Here is a 25,542-nt window from a genome sequence, read left to right as displayed (position 1 = left end):
CTCGATGTCCACTTGCTTCCAAATCCAAACAGAGCTACAACACCTGGCAAATACAGCCACTGGCTTTATGGAGGATCTGATGAGACTGAAGAGCAGTGGAGCATTAACTATGTTTGGGACATTACTCAGCTCATGTACCAAGCTCTCTGCTCATCAGGGCTGGCCAGCACAGCTTCCTCTGCTACCTGTGCTAGCCCAGCCACCACACCGCTCAGTCTGACAGCCCAGTCAGAATGGTTTCTGTTGAGCTGACAAAGCCCTCTGGGAAAGGGACAGAGCACTGATGTAGTTTGGAGAGGGGACTGTGTGGTTGGCAGCAGCTTGACCAAGAAAAGCAGGTTTTTTTCCACTGTGCAGGATGTCCTTTGTAGAGTGTAGCATGAGTCTCTGGGTGAGCTTTATTGATTCTGTCCTTCCCAAAAGCTGGAGGCATTCCTTGGGTACTAGCACAGCTCCCTGCATCTGGGCACTGTGTCCCTTTGCTCTCCCAGGTGACGCAGCAGCATCTAGTGGCCAGGTGTTTCCAGAGCCCTGGCAGGGTTCCCACCGGGGGCTGGGTCCTGGCTTGTCTCTGTCCTAAAGAGCAAAAATCTTCCAGCAGACTGTTTTCACTTTGCAAAGGGAAAACCATCTACTACAATGATTTTTCCTTGTTTCAGACACACCAGTTCTGCCATACCCTCAGGAAACCTTTGGTCTGGCCTGGAAAACTCAGAACAGAGATGGGAGAGCAGCTCTGCTGCCCCTGTTTCCACACAGACTGAATCACCTCAGCCCTGAAACAGATCCAGTGGTGCTGGAGCATGAAAAAAAAGCCTACAGGGCTACAGTTCCCATGCTGCAGTGGACAAGAGGGAAAAGCAGCTCATGGCAGTCTAAGATGTATTTTTCTTCCCTTCTAAGTTGCAGAAAGGCTGTGAATGAAGAGAAGTGCACTTTGTGGAATGGTGTTTCTGTATGATTTTTAGAAGAAATGCTGAAAGACGACAATAAAGCCTTCAGAAAATAATCCATTTTATTAGAGCATTACCCTCTAATTCTGGCTGACCTGCTTTAGGAGCTGCTGCTTGAAATTCTCCATCATCTCAGGTGCAAACTGATCAGCAGTCATGTTCTTAATGTTCATGATCTCTTTGTGGGCTTCCTGGAAAAGCTGCTTCCCCACAGCTTCTTCCACCCGCTTGCGCCACTCCATTAACTTTGGCCTCTCCTCAAACAGGTCGTAACCAGCACACACAGGCTGCAGAGACAGACACAGCACCCAGGAGTAAGGCAAACATGGCATTTGCCATGGATGGGACCAAATGAAAGATGGATATGCTTCTGGCTCAAGGCAGCAGACAGTCATGAGGTTAGGTGGAGCTCATCTCTGGCTCTTAGGTCATAGGAGGTAAGTGGTGACATCCTCAGCAGCTGCTGTCCCTTGGGACGTGCAGCAAAGAGCTCTGCCATGGCTAACCCAAGAACGGTCTAACACAGAACACGGAAGTCCATGCACACCAACACAGCTCTTCCAAATATCTGTACTTTCCTGCCTAGTTTGTAATTTACCTTTCTTTCTTGATGAATTCGGTCCATATTTCTATAGAAAGAACTGTTTCATCAAAGTAGGTGTTCTTCCCTGGCAAACTTAATTGTGGTCAAAGTCACAAAGGAACAAGACTTAACCCCACGGAAGATCTGCCATTACAGCGGTGGGGGTGCAGCAGCCACTCCTTGGCCTGGCCTGCCCACAGCCTGACTCACATATCCAGCAGTGCTGGGGTTGATGCTCACCTGCATGAGCTCCACCAGTGCTACAAGGTCTGCCAGGGAGATCTCGCTGCCTGCGATGAAGAGCTTGTCTTGCAAGAACTTTTCCTCAAACTGCTTCAGGGCAACGTTCAGCTCCTCAGTAGCAAACTCCAGTTTCTCTGGAGGAAGTGGCTGGCCTGTGAGGAGAGGCAACAGCACCTGGCAGGGAGAAGAAACAAGCTGTGTATGTGTTTCCTTCCAAATCTAGTCATCACACTCTCACTGCCACCTTCTGAGGATCCCTCACCAGCCATGCACTAGAACAACCAGAACTGCTCATCAACCTTGCCAGGTTAACATTAAATGTCAGTCATTACTTCCTGCCTCTCCTTGTCTGCTGCCTAGAAATCTGAAAATTCAACCACAAGAGTCTCCTCTCAAGGGAAGACTGTATCATCTGCCAGCAACTGTGTTTTGTTTTCCAGAGGGAGGTTGGTATTTTCCATGAAGCGGAGCAGCCAGCACTGAGCTGTGTCTGGTGGGAGCTGCTCACCCAGGATGTGTTTGCTCTGGACCTTTGGCTGCAGCATGAAGGATCCAGGGCACTTCAGTTAGGCTCCCTTCAGCAGCCAAGTCAGTTTTGTTCCTATCTGTCATCTGGCTTGTACATTTGCTTAGAGAGGCCCTGCACACAGGCAGGCAGGCCATTTAACTTACAGTTCTTAGCTCGTAAGTTTTGACATGTCGTGGTTTTACCTTGGTTAAGAACAACTTGCTTCCCTTCGCACGGATGTTGGCATGCTGCCAGGACAGGTATTCATCAACCCTAGCCCTTTTTTGCAGGTCAGATGGGTACCAGTGATCAGGAGTCTTGAATTTCTGGACGAGATACAGGAGGATTGCAATGCTGCCCAGAGAGCAAGACAGACTGGTAAGCTGATCATCTGAGATTAAAGGACCTCATCCTTTCTTCCCCCCCCAATTTTGCACTGCTGGACAAGCAGACACACAAACCTGATTGGAGTCAGGCAGAAGTTCAGCGGGGCACAGCACAGGAGAGAGTTTGTGCTGGCTTAACCAGCTGCTTGTGGACAGCAATTACCTGATATGAGATAATTGCCCAGTGAGACAGGTGTGGTCTGCTGGCACAGTTACCCCATCAACATTTTTGAGCAAATAGAAGCTGCAGAATGAGTTTATACCAAATCTGAGCTTCATGTTGCCTGGCCATCCAGGAGCAGGTGCTTTATGTCAGATGTCCTGCACTGACCTACAGCCTCCAGCTGCAGGCAGAGAGCAGGAGGACACGTGGACAGGTATTTAAGCTCAGAAACACTGCTTACAAAGTAGCAGAGGAGCTCCAAGCAGCAGCTTTTTCTACTATTAATGCTGTTCAAGCTGCTTACATGTGATAGCTTTTCTTGAAACACAGGTTTGTACAAGTGGAACATAGGATAGGAATGAGACAAAAAACTGCCTGGACTGGAGTCCCAGCAGTACACTGGCAATCCAAGCATTGGGATAAACAATACTGCAGTAGGGGATTGAGTTTATTTGAACCTCACCTCTCTGCTAAGGTGAAAGAACCATCCCTTAGTGCAGGCACCTTCATCAGGACATTCACCTTCTGGAACTCCTCTGTCTTGTGCTGCCCTGAGGAGGGAAATGAGAAGTTTTACTTGGCAGGGATACTCAGGACCTGTTTGTAAACACCTCAGCAGTTTGTGGGGGCCATCTAGCTTCAAGTTGGTCTTGATTGTACAAATAGAGTTTTGTATCAAGTTTACAACCAATGAATAAGTGCTGCAGGGCGAGTAGGGGGATAGTCCTATGGTATCAGCTTACTTGCTTATTGCCTGCATACCAGACCCACCTCTTCACCAAGGGCAGGATGGTTAGGAGTCCTTTCATACCAACAGCACTTGACAGCTTGGGGCTCTATCCACTCCAAGTTTGTGCCTGGAGGTACCTGTCCTGTACAAACCCAGAGGGAGCAGCAAGCACCTTGGAGGAAAAGGATCTCACTATCAGAAATATGAACAACAAGGACAGTGAGAAAGCAGATAATTTTTTTTTTCTGGAAGATAATGTAATTTATATTCAAGTTGCTTTTTAAAATCCACAGATGAAAATAAATTCCTGTGATTCCATATATAGTCATGGGTACTTCATTACAGATCTTTCAATTAGCTCCTGTGCATTTTGTGTATCTTTTGTCAGAGCAAATATGGATTTGAGGTTGCTTTTAAGCTACCTTGTAGGTCCTCCCTGAAAAGCACGCAGAGTGAATCTGACAGGAGAAGGTGCTTTGTTCATCTGAGGTCTCAGTGTACTCCTTTATGTCTGAAACCAGTCCCAGCAGCCTTGTTTTATGTGACTTGTTAGTGACAGCCTGTTCCAGCCACTCGCTTCAGTCACATGTGGCTGCCTGGGTATTCAAGCCTCTTTAATGTGTAACTAACCTTGTGCCATGCCCTGCTGTGTGAGCCATCTGAGAATCTGTGTGCCAGAGATGCTCTGGAAGCAAACTTAGCTTTTCTAGTACCTGGCAAACCTGATTTGTGACTATTCCCCTGTCACTTGGCTTGCAGCCCATCTCCCCTACCCCTTTCAAAAAGATGAAGTGTGCAGATTCCAGGTCTTCAGGTGTCCTTTGAATGTCATGTGATTCCTATCCATTCTCACTCTTTCTACCCCTTTCATTGACCCCTGCCCTACTGGGGGCCCAAGAGCTTTTCTGGGGCATCACATTTAACCCACCACCTCAATTCTGAGTATCAGTTCTGTCACCTTGTCCTTATAAACTGTGCAGTGATGGGTACCAGTGCAGTGAGGCCTCCTGCACTGTGGTACCAGTGCAGGTACTTGGAGAGCTTCCCCATGGCATGGGAGGTACGTGCTCTGCAGGAATGGGATGAGATGCACCCAAATCACCCATCCTAAATTCACAGGCCAAAAGCAGGCACTGTTGCCAAGGGGCACAGAGCATTGGAATCTGTGATTTAATTCACTTTCCTTTCTCTCACTTCCCCTATACCTACACTTCAGTTGTTCCATTCTCTTTGGTGCTCTCATTCCTTGCCTGCCAGTCTCCTCTCTTTTGCTCCAGTGTCTCACCACAACAGTTAATTTATTGGGAAAGAAGGGGAAGGACACAAGATGAGCCAGCCCCCAGCTACAAACAATTGCAAAAATTTTTGCTATGAGACAAGTGGGAGGAAAGCCACAGTAAGGTACAACCAGCGCACAGCTAAGGTGTGCAGGGGAACACCCAAAAACTCAACCACAGCATGTCTGAGGTTTGTCTCAAGTTGGAGCCTTTTTCGTTCCTTTATCAATTCCAGCCCCAGGAGCCTTCTCATCTTTCATTGTTTTTAAGCATTACTTACTGAGGCCTTTTTATGCCCCATACATTAATTTCAAATCCAGCAGATTTCTGGAAAGGTTGAAGGATAGCTTTTACCAGCTTCAATTACAAAGAAAGAAGATACAGATCTTTGGGCCTCCTTTGGTGAAAACACACGATACCCTTTGGACAGGCTCCTACGAGTTATCGGTTGGTTTTAACCCAACTAAACCACCTCCCTTCTTCATTTCTCAGTGTTCAGATTACTGGCAGCTGCATTGTCTCGCTCCACAGCCTTCACAAGCTGGTCCTCAACCCTCTCAAAATAACCTGACCACAAACTGCTTGAGCCAATGGAGCCCCCAGAGGGGCAGCCTTACCCCTGCCCTGCCCTACCTACACATGGGGACAGCTCAGCAAGCTGGTGCAGGAGGAGCCTCCCAAGGGGGTGTTAACCCCTGCCAAGAGAAGAGTTGCTCTACAGCAACTGCTGCTGCTTATCAGAACAAAAATTTTTTCTAAGTTGAAGTAATGAACAAGAACCACACATCTAAGCTGTCCTCGCCCATATGTGAACGTCCCATCTCTGCAGCTTTTTGTTTCCCATCTAAATCGGGAATGCCTCAGACCTGGGACATACTGAGCACTTCTTAGAAAAGCATCTCTTTTTTCAGAGACACATTTTCTGCTGGGGTGGGGCCGATTTCAAAGATAATCACACGCCTTTGCAGTGTCCTGTTTGCTGCGGAGGAGCACAGGCACTGTAATCAGTATTTAAAAACAGGGTTGCATTGAAGAATTAGGTATTGTTTCTGTGTAGGCACCAGAAACCCTCTGCAGCAGGAGGGCCACCCCACCCTCTCTCAGCATCTCGCACTGATGGGGATGGTAAGTAACCCACTTGCTTCCACCCGCGGGCTGGCATCAAGCATCTCCCCCAGGAGTGGCCAAGGGACCCGGGTGCCGGCGCGGGGAGCAGCGGGGCACCCGCTAACCGAGGGGCTGGGACCGCCTGGGGCACAGGGGCCCCCCCGCCGCCCCCTGGCCCCGCTCACCTTTAGCCAGCTGCACCCGCTTGAACTCGAAGGGGATGTTGTTGCTCCGGGCGAAGATGTAGAGCGCCCGGCAGGGCTGCGAGAGCAGGTCCAGGTACAGCTCCAGCCCCATCCTGTCGCTGCTGCTGCTGCTGCTGCTGTGGCTGCCGGCGCCTGGTCTTGTCCCGGCCCGTCCCGGCCCGTCCCGCCAACCTTGCTCCCGCCCTGGCCGGGGCGGGGCGACAGCGCCCTGCCCTCTGCAACTTCATCAGGGCGGTGCCTAACTCATAGGACACGGGGGTGGCACTTTCAGGGTGAAGTCTCAACTAGGCTCTGCCACCTTACATCTGATCTCTGGCTTGTCCCAGTAACTGCCCTTAATCCCTTAATGATAAAGAAACAACAGCCCGGCTGAGAGGGCGTGGGTGCTTAAGAGGCAGATCCTGGTTTTGCCTCTGGGAGCTCACAGCTCTTGCACAAGAGGACTTCCCATTCCTGTGACTCCAGTACCAGCCCAGACACCCGTGCTATAGAAAAACAAATGAAGAGCAAGCAGTCACAGTAGGAAAACAGACATTGCTTCATTGCTATAAAACAACCTTGCTCCTATCTTCACAAGATTCAACCACCTTCCCCAAAACCCATTCCTCCAAGATTCCCAGCTTTCAGTAATGTATTACTAATGCCTGCATACATTTATTTTGCTTTGCAAAACAATAGGCCAGAGCTGGAACCATTCCTGCTGAAGGAAAAGCAACCCTTGGAGAGTTGTTGCAGGCCACAGCTACATGGCAGCTTTAAGCCTTCTGCCAGGGCAGCTAAAAATACCATGGCATGTGTCAAATACAGACTTATGGCTTGCAGTGACACTAGCTGGCTCCAGGACATCTATATTAGACATCAGACATTTCGGTCTGCATTAACACCAATCGAACACTGAATAATACCTGCTGTTACCTCTGGTACAGAATGTTGGAGGGAAACAACATAGGCAAGAAAAGGATAGGGCACAAGACTGTAACAGGGAAAACTCCTTTTATGTCCTAATCATAAAATATCCTGAGTTGACCCACAAGGATCAAGTCCAATTCCTGAGCCCAGCAGTCTTTATTAGACAGTTTTAAAAATATATGTAATATTTATTTAAAAGTTGGAGTCACTGCAGCCTAGAGCAGCTCTTCAAACACACTTCTGCTACAGGCACTGCACAGGTGTTTATGCATTTGCAGAATCATTATCCCAGCGCAGAAGTGAGGGCCCAGCCCTCACCACTGGAGAACAGCAGTTCCATCAGACCATGCTCAGGAGCCAGTGCTAATTCTAGATACGCCAGGAGGATACGATGCAAAGTCCTCTTAAAGACAACCTGTATCTCAAAATTTATCTTTTTATTATTAAACCAGTAACTGAACTCTGTTCACAGTGTCCTTGAAAGAGGAATAAGGCCTGTAACAGCTGACTTCAGATATGATAAGGTTGAGGAACCAATCATTCAGGGACCACGACTCAGCATTGCTGTGCTGGGGAACAGTCCATGTCCTGTCCAACTCAGCAGCTTCAGTGCCACATCAGCCATCTCAGCTTCCATTCGTTCAGGCTCGTTTCTGCGCTCGCTCGTTCTGTTCAAAATTAAAGTTGAGAAGGTGACTGAAGATGCCCCTGTCTCAGAGTCACACAGAAGGGACTTCAGGGAGGAACATAACAATTTGATAATCTTTTCTGCCCCGGTTCTCAAACATTCCTAGTCTACACTCAAAATCATTTTTCAAGGGCAGGTATTTATGAGGCGTTCTCAAATTAGAGAGCAGAACACTTGCCCAAATCATGCAGCACAGTCTATTAAGGATCCCTAGTCCACCCATCTGCAAGGTAAATGATATCCTGCTTTTGTCTCAAAGCTCTCAACTTCACACTGGTGTATAAAACAAGGCCTGCAGATAATTCTTTCCTGGCTTGAGATACCCAACTTTTAGTCAGCATAGCTGTACATTACAGTCAAACTCTGGAATGACAAAAGGTTTAATCTCTGCATTTTGCTTGCAGTCCTCTGGGTAGCTGTCAAAATCCCAGCTACAGAGGTAAAGAGAAGGACAGAATAGAAAAAACCCACCAAAAATCAGAGTTGAAAAAGACCCTTAAGACCATTGACTCCAACCCTTTACCTGGCACTGCCAAACCTACCACTAAACCACATCCCCAAGTGCCACATCTACACATCTTTTAAACTCCTCCAGGAATGCTGCCTAACTTTGACAGAAAACCTTTCTCCCCTCCCCACCCTTTCTGAGTATTCCATAAGGATGCAGCCACAAATGTTGCCTTCACACTGAGATGGTACTGTCTCAGACAAAGGAAAGGATCCCGGACACTAATACTTGTGCTAAGCATGTATTGCACTGAACTGTGCAAGTTGCAGTTTGATTTTTTTATTTTCTTCCTCATTTCCATTACCTTGACTGTCTTCTCAAGCTTACACAGAGCTCCCTCATATTGCTGCACCAATGGCTTCAATGAGTTGCCCTTCACTGGGTGTTTCTTTATATCTTGGATGCCAGCATCCCTCAACATCCGCAGAAACCGCCGCTCCTGCACAACAAAACAGACACTGCAGATGAGACACCCCACCGCCTATCAGCTAGAAAATGAGCACATTTTGGAACATGCTGCTTAGTCAGGAAATAACTGACATTTCCAGGTACTAAGGTCAGCTGACTGGAAAAGGTGGGAAGTAGTATGAACTTTACATTCCTTATGCCCCTGCATGCATCCTTATCGAATGAATCCCCTGCCAGACATACCTGAATTCTAAGGACCAAGCTGAAAGCAACACCTGCTTCTCCTGCACGAGCTGTTCTTCCAACCCTGAAAACAGTAGCTTCGAGTCAGTTTAGCCCCATAGTCACTGCCATTTATCAGCTCCCAGATTCTGATGCTGAAATTCTCCAGTTCTAAGAGAGTCTGATTCCAAGCAATGCTATGGGCTTAATTTTTGTTAGAAAGCTATTTGCCTATTAAAGTAAAAAGAAAAGCTAAAAGCACTTTTAAGTGCATGTCACCTCTGCTAAATATTTCAAAGCAAACCAAGCTCAGACACCTTCCTTTTGTTCCTGTTGTCTTACCGGTGAATGTACGTCCTGATGAACTGTGGTGCATCATAGTTTATCACATAATTCACTCCTTTAACATCAATCCCTCGGGCTGTGGCATCTGTGCTGATTAACCTGGTTGTAAGTGTATATATAGTCATTTTCAGGTAACATCTCAGGCACTACACACACAAGTAAAACACAAGTAAACACAGCACAACTCTTGCTAATCTTGAACTGGACAGTGAGCCTCTGCCTCTAAGCCTGGCAGGAGCACTGCCAAGTCACTCCATATTGCCACTGGCCTTATCAGCTGCCCACAGACCTCCAAGCATCACTGCAGGCCTGTCACCCTCTGCTGAGCATGAAAAGTTACTGTGTGTTTCCAGGTTCTCCAAGCATGTCAGACAGCTGCCAGCACACTGGAGGTTACAAACTTCTAAGGTATCTGAATATTCCATAAAAGCACGGAACACAGATGGTGAGGTGAGAAATACCAGTAGTCAAGGAGAAATTTATACACCAGGTTTGGATAAAAAGAACATCCAGAAAAAAAGTGTTTACCTTCTCCTCAGAGACATTCCACAGACACAATCTCATACAGCTACCAAAACCACAATGCAAATCAAACATGTATAGAAGTAGACATCTATGCCAGTCTGAGCAGGGATTGCTTTGGTAGGAAGCTCTAACACTATATATAGTTTTAGCACCAACATCCATTTCCTCCCTACAAATACCAGACGCCCAGCACAAACAAACTCCATATTTGCAAACCTGTGTGTTCTGAGTAACTCTATGAACAAGCATTTGTATTTACTGCTTGTTATAAAACAACACATAGAAATTCAGATTGCAGCTAGATTAGAACAGGCTGAGTCACATGCAAGATAAACAATTCAAAGTCACAAGTCCAAGTCTCACACCCATTCTGCAGCAGACTCCTGCATGCTCTGTTTTAGAAGACCCCATGTAACTGTGTCCCTTGTTCTGTTTAGCTCTTTACACTGTGTCGTGGTTTGAAGCTGGCTGCAGAGCCAGCAACTTATATCAGTAACTTGTCCATCAAATAAGTTTCAACCTACTACACACTAGAAAGAGCCTGTGCTGGAAAACATATAGAAAAGTAGTTTAAGATGCTCACAGTTGTATTTTTCCTTGTTCAAACTCCTTCATGGTTCTCTGTCTCTCATTTGGAGGTAACCGAGAAGAAAACTCTGCCACTGTGACTCCACCAAAGGCTTGAACCAGCAGGAACAACCTGCAGGTAAATGGAGAGAAACTGTCACTTCCTTACCTCTGTAACATCCCTTGACAGATATCTAGGACAGTGATCTCATTAATGTTTACCTGTGAGAGGCTTCCCTGGAGTTGGTAAAGCACAACACGCGGGTGAATTTCATTTTCAGCATGAAATACAAGAGGAGCAAAGGCTTGGAATTCAGGTCACAAGGCACGTAACATTGCTGCAGTCAACAGGGAAGGAGTTCAGAGAGAAAAGTTACTTCTTGCTAAGACTATCTTCCCTGAAATCCACTACCTGTCCATGACTTACACAGGCTTGGATGTTTTACAACTAACAGCAGCAAAACCAGAGCCCATAATGCCACCCCTTTAAGAATAAACAGGCTGGCAGGATACAAGTGGAGACAGGAGACCTGAGTTGTTCTAATGCCCTTACTTCTCCATGGCAAGTAACAACATGCATTGCCTTCCTGCCTACAGGTTGGCACGTATACACGTCTTGAAATGAATGTTAGACATATGGACAATTGATAGGTGCTACTACGTTATAATGACTTCAGATTTCCAATCCCCGTTGCTGGTTAACTCAACTCCACATGGAGAGAGATTAATTAAAAAAATAATCCAGTCTTAACCAAATGAACATTAAGTAATGAGAAAATGTATGTGCAAAGGTAGAGCTCTCTGGGTCACATATACTCCCAAAGCCACTTCTGGCAAGGAAACACAGGGAAGACATACTTGTTTTAGGGTAAGACCACAACTAGACAGTCTGGAATTAAACAAATCTTCAAGTATAACTTACTCAAAAGAATTAACATCATACCGATAGCCCCTCAGGGAGTGTGTATTTATCATTAGTATCTCGTTCAGTTTCTGTTCCATCTCTATTCTTCTCGGAATACACAGATGTGAAGAGGCGAGGCTGGAATAAATCCAGCTGCTGCAATTTCTCTGGGTCCTGGGTCAGTGTGGCTGAAAACAGCAGTTTCTGTAAGGGTATCTGAGGAGAGCAGGAACTGAAAGAAACAGCACACAGAAACTGGGCTTTGAGGATGGGGCAAAGGAATTTCACCCTAAGTGCCTTCAGATAATATAAGGGAAGCAATGAATGCTCTTTGATGCTATTTTCCTGCCCTGGGCTTTTCCTATAGGTTCTTTTCCACCCTTGTTTTATCTGGAGTTCACAGACAGAACTGATGAGCATTCTCAGTCAAGTGCACAACCCCAATCCATTATTCCTGCACAAGTCCCTGCACCCTGATTACCCCGTCCTCATTCTAGTCATGTCCTTCCTTGGCCATTCATCTCAGTTTCTGACACAGCTCTACCATTGCTGTACAAAATCAGCAGCTGCAGATTGTTAATTGCATGAGTTTTCCTCCAAATCCATTACTCAGCTTTGCCAAAGGGCATTACTATAGTTACTGTGCAAATGGGTCACAAATTTGCAATATCTGTGCATTCTTTTGATGCTCCTTTAGTCTAAATAAGGAAAGCCTGCAGAATACAATACTGAGTCTGAAGGACATCCCCTGGCATCAGCTGTTCACTGCCTTATTTTGGTAGACATTCCTCACAGGAATCAAGCTTTGAGAGTCCATCTGGGAGCGTACAGCGGAGAAGGGCAGCGACATCCAGGTGCTGGTGTCCATACCATCAGTTCAAAGAAATGCATTCTGCAACTTACCTGGCTGCTGTTATAGGCCCTGGTTTGGTCCTCTGAAAAAGCATGTTGGAGCCAGAGTCATTTTCTACTTGGAATGCAGCTTTGACAATTTGGTTCAGACAGTTCTGGTGCATGTCATCAATCATACGGTCAGCTTCATCTACGATCTGAATTCACAAGGATGAAAACCACCACTTGTTAAATACTGGGAGCTTTTATTTTCCTTTGTATCTGCAACCAGTGAGCCACAAGGTAAAATAATGGAAGGTTCTAGTCAAGAGAATTGCTTTCTTTGCCCATCCTTACTCCGAGTTTGCAAGAGCCTAAGAGAGAAGAGGAAGTGGGTGGATGCTTGGGTGTCACGAGTTGGAATAAAACATCTCATCTTGTGACTGCTGCCTCCACAATCTGGAGCGTAGACAGGCCCACACAACAGTTCCAACAGAGATGTATTTATGTTCCACACAGGAAGAAAGCAGGAATTACTGCTGTAGCAGACATTGCACTCAGATGGGAGACCTGTGGATGTGACTCACCAGGAAGCGAAGCTGTGTCAGGCTGAAGCCCGGGGTCTGGTTAATGTGATCTGTGAGCCTCCCTGGTGTGGCCACAACAATGTCAGCCAGGCTGCAGTAGCCTGTCACTCTGAAAGGACAAGCAGCCCACCAGTAAGTATCGTCTTCACCATAAAGCCTGTAGCAGAGACCTTAAGGAGCAGACCTTAAGGTTTTCCTACCACTCAGTTAACTGAGAAATAGCAAAATTCACATATGGACTTGACACTGGACAGCATGCAGGGGCAGTGGTGGACACCAAACACCAGTCTCCACTGTGCTGCCTCATTTTAGACAGGAAGTGTCATTCTTCACTGTTCTTAAAAAAAGTATAATTGCAGCAAAATCCCACAATCATATGTACCTGTGGATACAAGGTAAACATTCACATTCTGAGTAACTGCTGATTAAGAACCCCAAAAATCTAGTAAAACATTACAATCACAAAACACGGGTAGTAACAGGCACTATGACAAAGAACCCCCAGAATCCAGCATATAAATCCATTATCCAAAATTACAATAGCATGATGGTGTGCTGCAACAGACTACATTTTAAGCCCTGCTTAATGACATTAATTAGCTTGCAATCTCTATAAAACTTATCAAAATACCTTTTAACCTACTTTTTCTGGACAAGCATCTCCTGCTCCTTTGCAAAAGATTTCTGGCCAGTAATCAACACGACCTTCAGACCTGTCCCATCAGTGTAAACGTTGAACACTTTACTCACCTGCAAAGAGATGAGCTTTGTCAGCTGCCACAGAATCAGTTGCAGTAAATACTTTCTATTACATGAACAGCATCAAACCCACTGGCAGGTCTTCAGCCTGCTCCACAGAACAGCCAAAGCACTGGCTGCACCAGCCTGTCCCTCAGCCCAGCTCTGCTCAGAGATGGTGAAGAGCCACATACCTGTTGTGCCAGTTCTTTGGTGGGCAGAACAACCAGAGCTCGTACATGGCAAACCACTCGATCTAACAGAACCTGCCAAAATAAAGGCCAAATGAGTCCCTGAAAACCAGAAAATGGGGTTCTTGTACCTAACTTAGCAAGAAGAGAGGGGCTTGACACATTCTCACAGTTCTATGTTTCCATTTTTCTCCCTCCACCCTCCCAAGTCCTCATGCTGTGCCTACTGTCTGAGAAAAGGAGTGGGATGGTGACAAGAAGCTCCCTCAGACAGCTCTGAGCTGAAAATCTGCCACCTTATGTCCACAAATTCCTTGACTTTTTAAGCTACTTTTAAGTTCAGGTTTTGCTTGAACAAAAGCAACCCCAGCATTTCCCCTGCAGATACTTCCCTGAGGATAAACTCACCTGTACAATGGGTATGACAAAAGACAGGGTCTTCCCACTGCCTGTGGGTGCTGAGACACAGATGTCCTTGGGGCGGTATCCCCCCCGCCCCATCAGATAGCCATTGGAGGCACTCTGGAGAATGGCAGGAATCACCTCTGCCTGGACTGAGCAAAACCAGAAATAAACACAAACCAGATGGTTAATGAACTCACTAGTAACTGAAAATGTTATATAAAAGCATTTTTAAAATGAGAAAATGTGTACTGGCTTCCCAACATAACCCTGATAGGCCTCTGACACAGCCTAAGCCTCCAGGCTCAGCTGAAAGTCACCCTCTGTCCTTATCCTTGCATCCAGCTGTCCCTTCTACTTATTTAAAAGCCGACATTTATTGCACTTGTTTGCAAAACTGGCAAAATAATGGAAAACAAACAGATTTTTTTTTTTGTTTGTATGTTTTTCTGGTGCTTTAATGAGCTGAATGAGTTCCCAGATCTGATCAGCAGCAGAGATGGTGGAAAGTAAGGAGCTAAAACACAAGCTTGGCATAAGGAGGAAAAATGTGAGGACACAAGTAAGACTTCCCTCTTTGGGCAGCTCTGAGCCATTACTCCAAGCTGTTATTTCTGAGTAGATAACAGACTTTTACTCAGCCTAGACAAAGCTTTGAGAAAGAAGGGTTAAATCTGGTACCATCACTTTTGAGCATTAAATTTTGTCCTGTATTTTACTTCACTGACAACATAAAATATACAGCACCAGAACACAGAAACTCTTTAAGTCCCTTTAGAAAGAAACAAAAGCACTATCAAGGTACCTGGAAAAAAGGACTCTATTCCATTCATTTGCAGCTTTTTCAGCAGCCGGGGATGGATTCCTGGGACATCTCTGATTGGACATAGATTATCTTTGATGCGTTTCTGCACTCGTTTCGGTTGAGCAAGCCACTGTGGTAAGAAGGGCTGAACCTGAGGTGAGGGAAAGGAGAATATGGCAATACCATATGTAAAATAAACTTTTTAAGAAGCATGTTTTCTCAACCATCATCAAAACTCAGTCAAGCTAGTTACCTTTTGCACTGGCTTTGCATCATAGTCTCCGAGAATCATCATATTGGAGGGTGGGCAATTTGCCTCTTCCCCTGAGGCTGCTAAGGGCAGCTCCTCCTTTGTACTTTGATTTTCTTCAACTTTTTCACTGTTCTCTTTCTTTCCTGTTTCATCTCCTTGTGTTTCCTCATCAATCTTCTTCCTTTTATTAGACTTGTTTTTAAAGTTGTTTCTGTTTTCCAGTTCTTTGTCTTCTTCAGAATCTGGAACTTGGGTAATAGCAATACAAAGATAAGGTCAGAACATGCCACAGAAAAGGGACATAGGCAATATTACAACACAGGACTTAAGCAACATCTTGCAAGCTCTTTTTTCCTAAATGCAAGTGCAAAAGTCAAACATTTCTTTTTTGGTATAGATGCAACAACACTGAGGTGATATGACATGCTTCCCCCCTCCCCTTACACCAAACTGATCCTCAGAGTTTGCAGTACAGGGCCTTCCCTTAAAAAAAAGAAATTGGAAACATATGAAGGAAATGAAAACAAAATCAGGTAAACTAAGCAAGGTACTCAATGAGCAGCTTGTGTCCACTTTCTGTGGAAACTGTCAACCACAATGAACTGAAATCCTACAATCTCACTTTATCCTTACCTGCTTCAGTCTTCTCTCGCTGCACTTTCGATTTTCTTCTATTTGCTTTCTTCTTCTTCGTGGGGCTGCTGCCATCTGCTGTCTCCTCAGTACCAGCCCTTTCTTCGGAAGAGCTACGGGGCCGTTGTTTTGTCTCTAGCTTCTTCTGTCCTTGAGCACTGGGCTGCTCTTCACTCTCCCTCTTCCTCTTTGCTTTTCCTTCGCCGGGCTCACTCCTGGGGCTCAGCCCCGCGCCCCCTGGGCCTTCCCTTCCCTGGGGCTGCGCCTCTCGCTGCTTCTTCAGCTGCCGGGCCCTCGCCTGCTGCTGCAGCCGCTCCAGCAGGACCCGCGCCCGGTCCTCCGCCTCAGCCTCCTCCTCCTGCTCGTCCTCCCCGCCATACCTGGAACAGCCCAGACAAACCTCCTCAGGCACGAGCCGCCCGCCCGCACACACCTCTGGACAGACACCCCCGGCCTGAGCCCGGGGCTAAGGCAGCGCCCGGGTCAGGGCCAGGGCCAGGGCCAGGGCCATGGCCAGGGCGCGGGAGCAGGAGCGGAGCAGGAGCAGGGCCGCGGCCGCGGTACCTGTTGATGCAGAACAGCGCCATGACCACGCCGCGCCACCGGGGCGCACAGAGATGACGTCATCACGCCCCGCGAGGCCACGACGGAAGGCTCCAGAAGCCGCGGGGTGGGCGCCCCCTGCCGGCCCAGCGGGGAGCCTGAAGGGAGGGCGGGAAAGCGCTGAGGGGACGGACGGGAGCCCCCAGCCCAGGGGAGCCTCAGTGCGGGGCAGGGCGGGAAAGAGCACTGCACCCGTGTGGGACAGGCTGGCACGGCACTGCACCAGTGCGGGACAGAGCACAGCATCAGTGCGGGACACGCTGGGAGAGGGCACAGCATCAGTGTGGGATGGGCTGGCAGAGAACACTGAAGCTTCCCACAGCACTGCAGGCCCCTGCGGAGCTTCCACAGCACTGAGGGCCATCCCCATTGCCTGGAGCAGGCAGTGTAAGCAATGTGGATAACAGCATTTCCCCTCAGTGAGCAAGAGCACTCCTTCCTTGCTTGTTTGGCCACACACAGGTGGCACCTCCTCAGGGGAAAGATGCCCTGAAGCAGCAGGCTCAAGGCTAGTCCAAGGACTGCTTCCACTGTGGCAATGGCAGACACAAACCAAAACCAAACCTCAGAGCGACAAGCAGCCCGGAACACACCTACAGCCTCTGGGACACAGCAAGGTAAAAATCAGTGGAGTGCTGTCAGGAGCCAGCCCCAGGCACCACCACCACAGCATGAAACGCTGTGTCTAAGAAACACGGGCAAACCCAAAATATTCCTTTTGTTTGCTTTAGGATCAGAGTGAAACAGACATGTTAGCAATTGCCCAACTCCACCCCCAACCTGCCAAAGCCTACACCACACAGCTTACTTCTAAATCTTTATTTGTTTTCTACACAGAGAAAACAGAGGAATGTTGAAGCAGCAATATTTAAACACACTAGCAAGGAGCCATCAATCTGTGAGAGTGCACAAAGTGAAACACGGGGCCGTTTGTGCTGTGGTCTCTGCTACAGGGCAGGGTGAGGGGAGGTCCAGGAACAGCCTCTTCAGACAGACGGGAGAGCTCTATGCAAAGGTGGAGCCATTCCAGCCCACATTGGCAGCATTCATGTCAAAGTAATTGATGTAGACCCTGCAGAAGAGGTAAAGGAGGAGATAACAATGACCTTATTAACTGATTTATATAAGTCATGACAACACAACAGGGGACAGTGCTTCCCATTCTTCTACTTGAAAAAACATCAAGCTTCATCTTTACCAGAAATCTGGTAGAGCCTCCAAACAGTCAATATTTCTTAGTCCTCAAAATTGTACTTTTTCTCTTTTTTTAAAATTCAAATTCTTCTGCAGTCAGGGACTGTCCAGACACTAGACAGCTTTTGTTTAGCAGCCTGTCAAGAACTTCTGGAGATTAATCCCTTTTGTTTCTGAGCGCTGCAGTCCCTCACACGTGTCACACAGACTGGCAGCCTTGAAGAGTTAAGCAGGCCCTCAGGCCTGGCTCTGCAAGACTCCCTTCCAACCCTCATGGCACCAGGTTCTTCCCATCCTTCATGGCTGGCACACAAACCCTCTCCTGAGGCTTCGCAGCCTGCAAGGGAGCTGTTCACAGCCTGCTGGCTTCTACTTTTGTCTCTCAGCTCCAGCCTGTTACTTGCTCTTTCCTCGTGTTTTCAGCCTTGCTTCACCAGAGGAAAAGACATCACACCTCAGAGGCAAAAGACACACTGGGCAACTTGTCAGTGCTCCGGTGTTTTTCTATACTCTCAGAGCAGAATGCTATTGAACAGAGGACTCTCCAGGGAAAGAGGCAGGCACCAAACTCTTATGTGGACATAAAAATGCTACAAGCAATCACTTGGTAGTTTCCAAAACACATGGAGTTATTCCTGGCTTTTTGTACTTTTAAATGAACTTCTCAAAGCAGTTTCAGAAAGCCAGATAAATATGGTTACACTGTGTCCCAGCCTTACCTGTCTGCAGATACATGCAAGTGCTTCGAGATCAGATCACACAGCATCTTGGTGTAAGTCTTGTTCTGCTGCCCTCCTATTTTGCCGATGCTGTAGAGGCTGCAGAGTGCGCAGGGATCGGTGGAGCCCCCAAAGGACATCATCTGGTCAGGTATGATGTGCACAGCTATGTACTGCGGGAGGGAAACACTCAGTTACAGGCTATCTGAACTGCACTCTCCTGATGAAAATTTGCTCTGGGTACCAGCTCTAAACAGGGCAGTTTTGTACTGGGGTCAGGCAGCTCTTCAGTGCTGCCCTCTGCGCACTTCCTAGGCCCAGGGGAGGCTCAGGCCCTCCACCCCCCACGGGGGGCACGGCCCTGGGGGCTGCGGGGCCCTCGGCCCGGCTCTCAGCTTTAGGAACGCGGCTGTGTGTGCACAAAGCCGCTGGCGACACGGCCACTCCTGCCCGCCACAGCCTCGCCACCGCACGGGGCGGAGCGAGATAAAGGCCCAAAATCCGTGTCTGCGTGCCAGAGCTCACATCCCCAAATCACGGGCCGAGACGGCGGGCCTGACGGAGAGGCCGGCAGCGATTCGGTCTTATCGGGCTCCGGCTCCTGAGGCTGCTGCGGTGCGGCCCAAGAGGGGCCGTGTCGGATGGCTGAACCGCCAGGAGCCGCCCGGAGCGCTCGGTCTATCCGAGCCTCTGCCCGGGTGAGTCCGTGCCACTGCGCGGCTCCGCTGCTCGAATCCCGACCGCCAGCACAGGCGCAGCATATCCCCGGCTACGTGAGCGCCGCGCTCCTGCAGGCCCGGCTGCTGCTCCAGGCAGGGGCCGGGCATCGGGAGACTCTGCGCCGCGAGGTGGAACGGGCGCAAGCTCCTTCCCCCGAAGCAGCGGGGCCCCTGCCGCGTTGTGCCACAGCTGCTCCCCTCGGTGGCATCTCCGCCGCCCGCCCGCCTCAGGGGGCGAGGGAGCGGAGATGCCCCAGGCCCGCCCCGCCAGCGCCTCCCCTCCCGCCGGGCCCGCCGAGCCTCCGCCGCGCACGTGTTCGCCCCGCTCCCGGCGCGGGGCGGCCCCGCCACCCGCCCTCACCTGCGCGGGCTTGCCAGTGGCCTTGGCCAGCTGCTGGGTGAGGTCGCCCAACAGGCTGTCGGCCACGGCGTCCTTGCAGACATTGGTGTAGATAGTGAACATGGGCATGGTGGCGGCGGTGGGGACGGCAGGGCCAGCGATGAGAGCGTAAGCGATCGGCGGGACCAGCACAGTGGAGCAAGGCAGGCGTCGGCGGCGCTTTTAGTGCGCGGGGCCGCACAGGACGTAAAGCGGCCCCGCCCGGCGGGGAGGGGAGGGAGCGGGGCGGGGACACACGCACACACCACTTCCCTGGTTTGCAGTCGTCGCTGTGGCGTGCAGCTCCCTCCCGCAGCAGGCTGTCGGCCAGTGGTCTCCCCGCTCCGCCGTTATTCCTTGGCTTTGCTGCTGCCACTGAATATTTTTTTAGGGTTTGTTGCAGGCTCCTTCCTGGAGCGCAGTCCGGGCGCGCTGGGCAGCTCATACCTGATATCAGCGTAGCGTATGTGATACGACCGCTGTAGCACTCCCACTGGCTTCTGCAGGATCAGGGCCAGAGAGGGATATAAGCCTTAGCTTGGCAGTTGCAAAAAGGGATCCTGGCCCTGGCTCCGGGATTTTCTTCTTTTGCAAAATAAAGTAACATTTGTACCGATTTTGCTTTAATTGTGTGCACAGCTTTGCCTCGGTGTAAGCAGAAACGTCTGCCTTGCTGGCATATTCATTACTCTCTAAGGTATTTCAGTCAAATTAAAAATTACCTATTGTTCCTCAGCATCCCCATTTTCGCATAATATTTTTGTACTGGAAAAAGGCAGAAGTGATTTTTGTTTTGCTTAGGAATGAACTGGTGCGTGCCTATTCGGAGGTTAGAGGCAGCAGAGCCGAGCCGTATGCTGGGCTGTGTGATGTGATGCACGTAGGCCGCCAGGGCGCAGCTCCCCACCCCTGACTCTTGCCTGCCCCGGCGGCGGCAGCGCTGCTCTGCTGCACGAAATGACTCACAGGAAGGCTAAAGAGGATCAGGCCCGGAGCCCTCTCCACCCAGACGTTTCAAACACAGGAATCATGCGCTGCTGCTGCTAGAGAGCTTGACCATATGTACACGTTACACATGTGAACACACATAGCCCTGAATGAGGAGTAAGGGATGGTGTTACACGGGAATGCTTTGGAGTGACACAGGTTATAATGCTGGGAACTGGAGCGCTTCCTTTTTTAGCGATTAACGGGGCTTAAGAACAGCAGGTAAGAACTGATTAAGTTTCCTCCCTTTGATATCCTCAGCTCCCTGCCATTGCATAGTCCCACTTATTCCTCTCACCTACTTGCCTCCCAGATTTGTTGCATGGAGGTAGGGTGGGAATTTTACCTCTGCAGGGAGAAAATCTTGAGAGCAATGTCACTATCGGTGTGCTTGCTCTGTGGCCTGCTAGGCCCAGAGTGGCAGCCCCTGGCTATGCTGCCACACAATGGAGAGACATCTGCAATTTCATTCTCTTTTGCTTACTTAACTAAAAAAAAGCTTTCACCAAAGCAGTTTCCATTTGTTATCCCAACAAAGCATTTTTGTAGGTTGAGGTGCAGGTTTGTATTTAAAGTCTTTGGCTGCAAAGCAAAGCTGTGGTAGGGACAAAATGCAATGTTTACAATAGAGTTCAGAACAGGGGTGCGATAAGGTTTGCTCTTCCAGAAAAAAGTCACAATACACTTAACTGTAGAATTTCAGGAAACATCTCTACTCAATCTTTTATTTCACTTTGGAAGCAAATGATCTTATCTGACCAAAGGCTTAAATAATAAATATTTATGTGCAAATCTTCCTTTCATAATTAATTCACCATTTCAGTCCCTAGGAATGGCTTACTCTGGCTTGCTGTGCCTCTGCCTCATTCTGAGCTGTTCTCTAATCTTCACTGTCACTACAAATTGCTCAATGGATGAAAAGGGGAGGGCACAACAGCGAACAGTGGTTTTTTCCACTCACTCCCTCTGCTTATGCTGAGCCCTGGGACACAGCACAAGTTTTTCTGCTAATCAGTTAGATATCCCTGTAGTGTTAGGCCTAAAGAGGACCTGGACTGCAATCCATCCCTTTTAAATAAGAGGTAATCATGTCTTTCCTCCTTAGAGATGGAGGTCCACGTGCAACATTTATAGCCACATCTATTGAATTAAATAGATCTTGAAACCAGGTCAAGATAGTTCTCTTGAAATTTGACTCTTGAGCATGGACAGGGCAAAGGCAAATGGAATGTTCATCTTCACATGTGACTAAACTTTTTTTGAAAGAAAAGCTTCTGTTAGCAGTATTTTGAAAAGGCACCCTCCATCTCAACTGCAGGTCTTCCCAGAGTAACAGGAAGGTCTCAGTCATAAGGTTTCTGCTGTATTTTTACTTTTATTTCAGCAGCAGGCAAGATGTTAAACAGCAGTGGGTAGCAGCAACTAAGGTAACAATGCCTTTTGCATTTGGCAGATACCAGAAGGTGACTAGAACTGCCGTTCTGAAACCACGGCGAGCGTTCAGGAGTAAGCTGTTACCACCCCAGGGCACCTCAAGCAAAGGTGGTGTTATTCCAGCCTACATTGCCAGGACTGATGTCAAAGAAGCTGATGTAGATCCTGGAAGGGAAGACAGGCACTGTCAGCTGCTGAGAGCAGAGTGCTGCAGGCTGATCCGGGTGTTCCTGCAACAGGACACAGCCATGCTGCAGACTCTCCCCTAGGGCTTTTTACTTCCCAGGTCTTACACTCCCTTCCTCCTGCACCTTTTAGTGCCTCACCTACTTGCATTCTGGAGTTCCTAGTGTTTTTCTACTTCTTGGTTTAAGAGGCTGTCAAGATACTGTATTTTATTTACAGTCATTTCTGGAGCAGAATGACATACCTTCAGGGAAAGGACTAGAAGGGCTTTTATGTAAGTGGAAGCTCTTGGAATACACTTCCACTTGTATCCTACGGCCAGTAGGGAACTGTTGGTACATGTGACTCGAGTTATCAATATAATAACATTGAGTTATTGTGTCTTTACCTGGTCTTTTGCACATGATATCTCTGGCACATACAGTGCCTGAACCTACATCATTTTAACCAAGGAATTCTGCAGCTTTTGGACATCAGCATTGCAGGTCATGCAATTGCTCCTCTCTTCTCTTTAGCTGGGGAGTTGCTCAGTTGACTTGGCATTTAGCCTCTTCAATCAGCACATTAATAGAGAGCACCAAAGGACCAGCCTGGGATGAATAGTTTTAACAATCTGTGGAAAGTCAAGTCAGAAAAATTGCTGTATGAGCTCACCTGTCAGATGGTATTTTCAGCTGGTTGTTTAGCAGGTCACAAAGCAATTTGGAGTAGACCTTGTTCTCCTGCTCCCCTATCTTTCCAATGCTGTAGAGAAAGCACATAGCACAAGGATCTGTGGAGCCACCAAAGGACATCACCTGATCAGGAGAGATCTGTATTGCTACATACTGTTGGAAGAAGAAAATGAATGTTATTTTCTTTGCCACTTTAAGAAAAGTTTTGAAAACCCAGGAAGGTATTTATGTACCTAAACTGCAGTGAAAATAAATGCATGATTTTCATATGCAAGTCTTTAATTTGTTGACATCTTACTGTCTAGATTTGCATTCTACTCCAAGATATTCACTGCTGTGTCAAAGGCCAGTACAAAGACTCCATAGTGCTTTGGCTTCCCGGTCCAGGTGCTCCAGGAGCTCAGTGACCTATAATATCTGCAACACCTCCTCTATGCCACCAGGCTCTCCCTGCCTGTATGGAATGTCAGGGGCGAGGGGGGTGTGCAATTGCATTGCTGCCACATTGCATTCCAGAGAGATTTTGCACCTCGCTGGCTCCTGCTGCAGTCTTCCCTGCTGAGGTAAATGTGAACTGACACAACAGAGGTTTAAATCAACATCCCCGTCATTAAACAAAATGCAGCCTAATCCTACTTTTGTTCTTGATATCAGGAAAAATAGAAGAAAGTATCTATGTTAATATTAATGACTAGCCTGCGATTTTCCCTGCTGCTAATACACAGTGTCAGATCCACACACTGGGGAATCTAGGGATCAGTTCCTTTGGCATTCATCTGGCTTCTGTGCTGCTCTTACCCACGTTTATTAGCAGCGCATCATTGGAACTCGGCAGCAATCAACCCTCTGGATAAAACAAGCTAGCCTGAGTACCAGGAGTTGTCTGGGTAATTAGTCTTGGCCATCATTTACAGTTTGTTTGCGTGTAAGGTGCATCAGACCACAGCAGTACAGGATAAGCCAAGGAGATCCTGCTGAGGTCCCACTTGCTTGGCCTTGTTTCCCCTGTCTGGACACCATGTGCTCTCGACTTTATGCCAAATGTAGGTACATCCATGCCTTTAACATCTACCCAGGAAGCAAGTTATCATGATTAAAAGAAAAATCAAGTTGAAGAATTAATCAACATTATTTTCTTCTTAGAGCAGTTTGAAAATATTTGAAACAGTTCTTCCAGTAGGAAAAAACCCTATTTGATTGAAAATCAGTATTTTTCCCAAATGGTACAGTTTCCTGTGAGAGGAAAGCTCTGCATTCCAGCCCACCCTAATCCTTTCCTTCTTTCTGTGTTATAACTAAGAGACTCTCCCTTTCCTATTGCCTCCTTTGTCACGAAGAACTTGTATGTCCTCTTCAGAAAAATCTCTTTGTTATTCCCTGTATATTTCTAAGTCCCATTACATATCCCTTCCACACAGCTGCACAAACCTGTTCCAGCTGCATCCCAGCCCTGGCCTCTAGCTTTATATTCAGAAGCTGTTATGCAAGAACCACCAGCTGACACACCCCCTGCCCCCCCAACAGCAAGCACTTGTTTGCTAGACTGATAAAATTGTTGGCTTTTTTTAAAGAGGGATAGAACACATTAGTTTTACATAAGAATTTCATGTGTTCAGGTGTCCCAGTACATAGAGAAACGTTTGCTGGGAAGCCCTCAGAGTCCTTTCTGTAGGCACCAAAACTTCATTCTTTCTACAGTTTCAAAGCGTCACTCCCAAAGCAAGATAAACATTTTCTGAAAATGGGGTAGTGAATGTGCAGAAAGGGGGCTTAACCAAGCTGCTACAGATCTGTAGCCAAATCACTGAAGTTACTGCTGCTACAGCAACTGAGTTATAGCTCATGTTATGAAGTTTACAGCTCTGTAGAGAAGTTTTCTTTTGGTTTTTCATATTCAACAATCTTCAACTGATACAGTGACTAGTGACCAGTCAGTATTAAGAAAATAATAGCCCTATAAATCCTTATAAGACTCTTAATACCAGTATTTCAGTACGTTTCCTCAGTAGCGTACTGCTCTATGTTTTGGCAGGTAAAACCCCTCCAGTTTGGTAGTGAAAGCAGCAGACAGCTTTTACTCTGGTATTTTGACTACAAATAGCATGATGCCACATAGATATTTTTGCCAGCTGTCCAAGCAAGCTGAAAAAATAATTTTTTTACTTCAACTGTAACCACTAGGCTACAGGCAATTTGGTGGCAGATCACAAGCACTTATTCAACAGGACTCAGCAAGGCAGTTGAGGGTGAGGTTTGCTTTTCAGATTCTTGAGAGGTATTCACAGAGATACCTGTGGACACATACCACATGCATCCAGTGTCTTCACTTACACAGATAACTACATGGAATATCATCCTACACAAAGATAGTTTGAATAATTCAGTGTTTTGTGACCTCAGTAAAACTAAGTTACAGCAAACAAGTATTTAATATTCTCCCAGACAGAAGACTGCAAATACTGGTGAGTCATTAGGTATATTAGTTTATCAAGGCTATCACACAGAAACAGCTCATTGCATAGGTACAGCTGACTAAAGAAGGAAAACATTTCAGCAAATGGACTTACCTGTGCTGGTTTGCCCAATGCTTTTGATAATTGTTGGGTGAGCTCCCCTGCAAAAGATTCTGGAACTTTATCCTTGCTTATATTTGTGTTAACAATGAATTTAGGCATCTTTGGATCACAAGCAGGTTTTTTTTCAGCTCACCCTGTGCACAGCCTTCTTTCTAACTCTCCATAAGCTGGCTCAGCCCAGTGTGCTAGTAAACACCTCAGGAGCCTTTAAATAGTCAGTGATACCTTTGGCAGGTGCATTGAGAGGGGTGGGAGTGTCTCAGGAGAGGTGAGGCTGAATGTGCCGTCTGCAGACTGCTAACACAGACAGCCAAGGCACTGTCCTGGGAGGGAACCTGTGCTCTGGAAACCAAAGCATCCAAAACAACACTTCATCTTTGGATACAGCCTGACCATGAA

At 47.5% G+C, this 25,542-nt stretch overlaps 4 protein-coding genes across 5 annotated transcripts; all 4 read right to left on the bottom strand.

The window, feature by feature from the left end:
* Nucleotides 1-997: 997 nt before the first annotated feature.
* LOC121658352 (glutathione S-transferase theta-1-like) lies at nucleotides 998-6,358 on the bottom strand. Its single transcript, XM_042015207.1, has 5 exons — nucleotides 6,136-6,358; nucleotides 3,300-3,387; nucleotides 2,491-2,641; nucleotides 1,777-1,953; nucleotides 998-1,240 (listed from the first exon to the last, which is right to left on the bottom strand). Exons 1-5 carry the CDS (start codon nucleotides 6,245-6,247, stop codon nucleotides 1,034-1,036), a joined length of 735 nt encoding a protein of 244 aa, XP_041871141.1. The 5' UTR covers nucleotides 6,248-6,358; the 3' UTR covers nucleotides 998-1,033.
* Nucleotides 6,359-7,483: 1,125 nt separating this feature from the next.
* On the bottom strand, nucleotides 7,484-16,986 carry DDX51 (DEAD-box helicase 51). Of its 2 annotated transcripts, XM_042015188.1 has the most exons (16): nucleotides 16,237-16,986; nucleotides 15,673-16,052; nucleotides 15,040-15,287; nucleotides 14,787-14,937; nucleotides 13,988-14,133; nucleotides 13,583-13,654; nucleotides 13,294-13,400; nucleotides 12,651-12,759; nucleotides 12,136-12,281; nucleotides 11,272-11,464; nucleotides 10,551-10,666; nucleotides 10,345-10,461; nucleotides 9,234-9,335; nucleotides 8,913-8,976; nucleotides 8,566-8,700; nucleotides 7,484-7,733 (listed from the first exon to the last, which is right to left on the bottom strand). In XM_042015188.1, the coding sequence occupies exons 1-16, from the start codon at nucleotides 16,257-16,259 to the stop codon at nucleotides 7,707-7,709; spliced, it is 2,136 nt and encodes a 711-aa protein (XP_041871122.1). In that variant the 5' UTR covers nucleotides 16,260-16,986; the 3' UTR covers nucleotides 7,484-7,706. The 2 variants fall into 2 exon arrangements, with proteins under 2 accessions (XP_041871122.1, XP_041871126.1); XM_042015192.1 differs by lacking the exons at nucleotides 7,484-7,733; nucleotides 8,913-8,976 and having other exon boundaries at nucleotides 8,651-8,700.
* Nucleotides 16,987-17,082: 96 nt separating this feature from the next.
* Nucleotides 17,083-19,504, bottom strand: LOC121658354 (macrophage migration inhibitory factor). The gene is made up of 3 exons (XM_042015210.1): nucleotides 19,269-19,504; nucleotides 18,189-18,361; nucleotides 17,083-17,347 (listed from the first exon to the last, which is right to left on the bottom strand). Exons 1-3 carry the CDS (start codon nucleotides 19,374-19,376, stop codon nucleotides 17,281-17,283), a joined length of 348 nt encoding a protein of 115 aa, XP_041871144.1. The 5' UTR covers nucleotides 19,377-19,504; the 3' UTR covers nucleotides 17,083-17,280.
* Nucleotides 19,505-21,628: 2,124 nt separating this feature from the next.
* Nucleotides 21,629-25,334, bottom strand: LOC121658355 (macrophage migration inhibitory factor-like). The gene is made up of 3 exons (XM_042015211.1): nucleotides 25,135-25,334; nucleotides 22,548-22,720; nucleotides 21,629-21,872 (listed from the first exon to the last, which is right to left on the bottom strand). The coding sequence occupies exons 1-3, from the start codon at nucleotides 25,240-25,242 to the stop codon at nucleotides 21,806-21,808; spliced, it is 348 nt and encodes a 115-aa protein (XP_041871145.1). The 5' UTR covers nucleotides 25,243-25,334; the 3' UTR covers nucleotides 21,629-21,805.
* Nucleotides 25,335-25,542: the final 208 nt, after the last annotated feature.

Source organism: Corvus kubaryi, unplaced genomic scaffold, assembly GCF_017639235.1.
Source record: "Corvus kubaryi isolate FWS band 111438036 unplaced genomic scaffold, C.kubaryi_AGA036_p1.0 split3-37173, whole genome shotgun sequence".
In the NCBI taxonomy this organism is placed as follows: Eukaryota; Metazoa; Chordata; class Aves; order Passeriformes; family Corvidae; genus Corvus; species Corvus kubaryi.
The sequence above is the reverse complement of the archived record's forward strand: the minus strand, read 5'-3'. Positions and strand labels throughout refer to the sequence as shown.